This window comes from Sander vitreus, chromosome 21 (assembly GCF_031162955.1).
Source record: "Sander vitreus isolate 19-12246 chromosome 21, sanVit1, whole genome shotgun sequence".
NCBI lineage: Eukaryota > Metazoa > Chordata > Actinopteri > Perciformes > Percidae > Sander > Sander vitreus.
Genome location: NC_135875.1, coordinates 12,019,396 through 12,022,769, shown reverse-complemented (window position 1 = coordinate 12,022,769; position 3,374 = coordinate 12,019,396). Strand labels below are relative to the sequence as shown.

Genomic DNA, 3,374 nt, shown 5'->3' with positions numbered 1-3,374 from the left:
TATTTGGAAAGGGCTGTTAAGGGCAGGTAATAGCTAAAGTACACTGTACTGGTAACTGGTTTAAGTATTGTTAAGGTCGGATTTCTTATCTGAATATGCTGTAGTGAATAAACAGTCCAAACAAGCATAGACATTCTGGCTGGTGTGCATGCCTGTGCACCTGTTCCTCCATTAGTATAAGGATTTGGATGCGTTTGTGGCTGTGTAAAGACTAGTTGGAGAACGGTTTCAGAGAACGGTGAAATGACAGGCGCTGCCAGCCAAAATGAGACAGGTTTCCAACAAGAGCAAGGGGAGTGACTTGCCAGAAAAGGGAGTGTGAAAGAAGTTAGACAGCAGATAAATGGCCAAGAGTAAGTCAGATTGGAGCCAGGGGAAATGTCATAACAAGATGGCCACAGAAGAGAAGAGAGAAGCTGCCTTAGCATGAGGGGAGCTGACAATTTGACCCCCCCCCCCCCCTCCTCCTCCTCCTGGCATCCTAATTTGCACTGCTGCATATTTAATGTAGCTTTTCCTCTGCCACGTCCTCTGGCACTCAAAGCCCAGGTAATCGAGTAGCCCATCACCCTCCCCATTCTCTATCCCCCCTTAGCCTCTTCTTCTCCTCTATTGTTCGAAATAACACCATCTCTCTATTCCTCTCAACCATCCTCTGATGTAATGGAAATGTGTGAATATATGTGCACACACTCCAGATTATGTATTACAAGACATATTCTGGACATGGCAGTTCAGGTTATTGGCTTAAAAGAATATCCTGCTTATTTTACAAATGTGTGATATGTGATCATAAGCAAAGATTTGTTTTTCAGGTTTAATTAACAGTGAAGGTTTGTGCAACTACATTTTGGGAGTACTCTCATGCTGTCTGGTTCAGAACTGATAGTTCTTAATGTTTTATCAGAGTTAAAACATATTCGTATATAAATGTAAGTAGTAGCTGTAAACGTTTAAGGTGTTAAGTTTAAAGGTTAGTGTCATTTATATGTAATTTATATACATTAATTTGTTCAACAGGTCTTTCTAGACAAGCTACAGTCGTGACACGCGGTTGGCTGTTGGATACCGTGGCAACCTACACTCTCCAAAACTACAACAAGTACACAACATAGGCCGGGGAGCCAAGTACATTAAACACACAGCCATGACCTGTTTTTACAACTTCTCTTTTTTAATGTCCAATACTGTATCTAAACTGCCATTTATCTGTTTTATTGACAAAGCTCTGTGTATTGTTTGCATGACATGATGTATATAAAGTTTAATCAACAAAAGATGCTTGAAGTGAGTCTTTTCTTCTTTTTTGTTTTGTTTTATAGCACAGGGAATTAGTGCACACATATATCACTGCTACTCACAATAACTATACATAAAAAAACACAATGTGCCCATAGTAGCAAATCTGGAAATAACAGACAGGCCTAACTGTTAATTGACCGATATTCTTAAAAGAAAAGTGTCGTTTTAGGGGACTTTCAAATGTACACCTCATACAGTCTAACATGGATGGAATTATATAATTCATGAAATGGCCTTGGATGAACTGTTTTTTGCAGATATATCTGAGGTAAGCTTCCTTTGAAACCAAGCTAAGGAAATACTAAACTCAAAGCACAGTAGCACACCATGTGTCATCCTTGGGGGGAGGGGGGGTTCAGAAAGAACCATTTACAGTATTTAGTACTTATTTAGTACTCTTATATATCCTGTCAGATCTAACGTATTTTAATAAGCTCTCGTCATCTGTGTTCTCCAGTGGTCCCACTGCTGTTTTTATGGTTTTGCGACAGTCCCCTGGTGTATGTCAGCTTTCTGGTCATAGTGGAAAGCCTGTTGCTTTCCTGAACATGGCTTGAATGCGGCTACATGTTTTGCACAGAGATTTCTTGAATTATTGAAAAGCCATAGTGTGGCAATAAAATGAGACACAGAGATTTACAGGAATGGGCTGTACGAGGGCACAAAAATGGCCCATATGCGTGCGCAGTCTACATGCTTTCATGTAACCTTGAGAAGATAAAATATGTGTCAGGTTACGCCACATTAAAACATTGCTGTAGAAGATCATGCATCTGTAACTCTTGTTTGTGTGCAGTGATTTGTAGGTGAAAGGTCTGTGACAAAGGTACACTTATTTTCTCTTTGGTAAAACAGATTCAAATTATGGAGGAAATATTTATTCATAATTCAAATTGAAAGTCCAAAGAGAAAACGAAGCGAGATCAAATTAAAAATATTATTTGACTACGCTACTAGGAAAAATCATGCCATAATTAAATAGAAAAGAAAAAAAGGAAACTGAAAAAGCAAAGTTGATATGTAAAATGATTTACCTTTTGAATTTTCCATTTGGCTTTTCCATTTGGATTTAATATTTGGCTTTTCAATTTAACATTTGGCTTTTGAATTTCAATTTAACATTTGGCTTTTCAATTTCAATTTAACATTTGGCTTTTCATTTGGACTTGACACATGTCAATGTAAATGAGGAGGCGTGGCCCAAAGGCTGGTGGAAGGGTCTGAAACGAAAGGGGTGCAGAGGCACCTTATGAACAGCAGGGGGAGCTGACTGCTGGGGAGCTCACTGTTGAGGAGCATCTGTCTGCAGCTTCGCCACCAGGCTGACTTGGCCTCTTGTTTCACATGATAGAAACTGATGATATAGGCTGAAATCAAATGAACTTTTTCGTTCATTTGATTTCCGATTTTGAAACGATATCCAAATTTGAAAAATGGGTCATTTTAAACCTTGTTAATTTTGATGACAATGTGTTCAAATGGAAAACGAGCCATATTTCAGGAAATAAACTTGTCCATGATTCTATTGAGAGACTTCCAGCAGTTAATTTCTCGCATAAAAAAGTCTCAGAAGTGAATTTAGTGGTGAAATAGCAGACAAAAATTGTAAAAAGTTTCCAGTTGTTTGCTGCTGCTGCTAGATTATAGAATCGATTTCTTTTTTATAATTTCCATCTGCTATTTCACCACTAAATTCACTATTAAGACTTTTTTTATGCGAGCAATTAACTGTGTAGAGTTTGAATATGGGCAGTTTTACAAACATTGATGGCCAACTGCACATTTTCTCCGATGTTGTCAGAAGCTTCAGTCTGACGGGACAGCCAGCCGGTGGCGGCCGGGATCGCCTCCCTGCAGGCCGGCCAGTGATGCTCACAGACACCGCTGTCAGCTGGAAGTCTCTCAATAGAATCATGGACAAGTTTATTTCCTGAAATATGGCTCGTTTTCCGTTGTCATCAATATTAACAAGGTTTAAAATGACCCATTTTGCAAATTTGGATATCGTTTAAAAATCGGAAATCAAATGAACAAAAAAATACACGGGCTGTACAAAAGGCCGTCAATCAGGA

General features: G+C 38.9%; 1 protein-coding gene across 4 annotated transcripts in view; it reads left to right on the top strand.

Moving 5' to 3' along the window:
* The window catches only part of LOC144536145 (uncharacterized), a 22,271-nt gene extending 20,992 nt beyond the window's left edge, over nucleotides 1-1,279 (top strand). For all 4 annotated transcript variants that reach the window (XM_078279110.1, XM_078279109.1, XM_078279112.1 and 1 more), the window contains one exon: nucleotides 1,021-1,279. In XM_078279110.1, coding sequence (XP_078135236.1) covers nucleotides 1,021-1,115 — 95 coding nt within the window. In that variant the 3' untranslated portion in view covers nucleotides 1,116-1,279. The remainder of the gene's footprint in view (nucleotides 1-1,020) is intronic.
* Nucleotides 1,280-3,374: the final 2,095 nt, after the last annotated feature.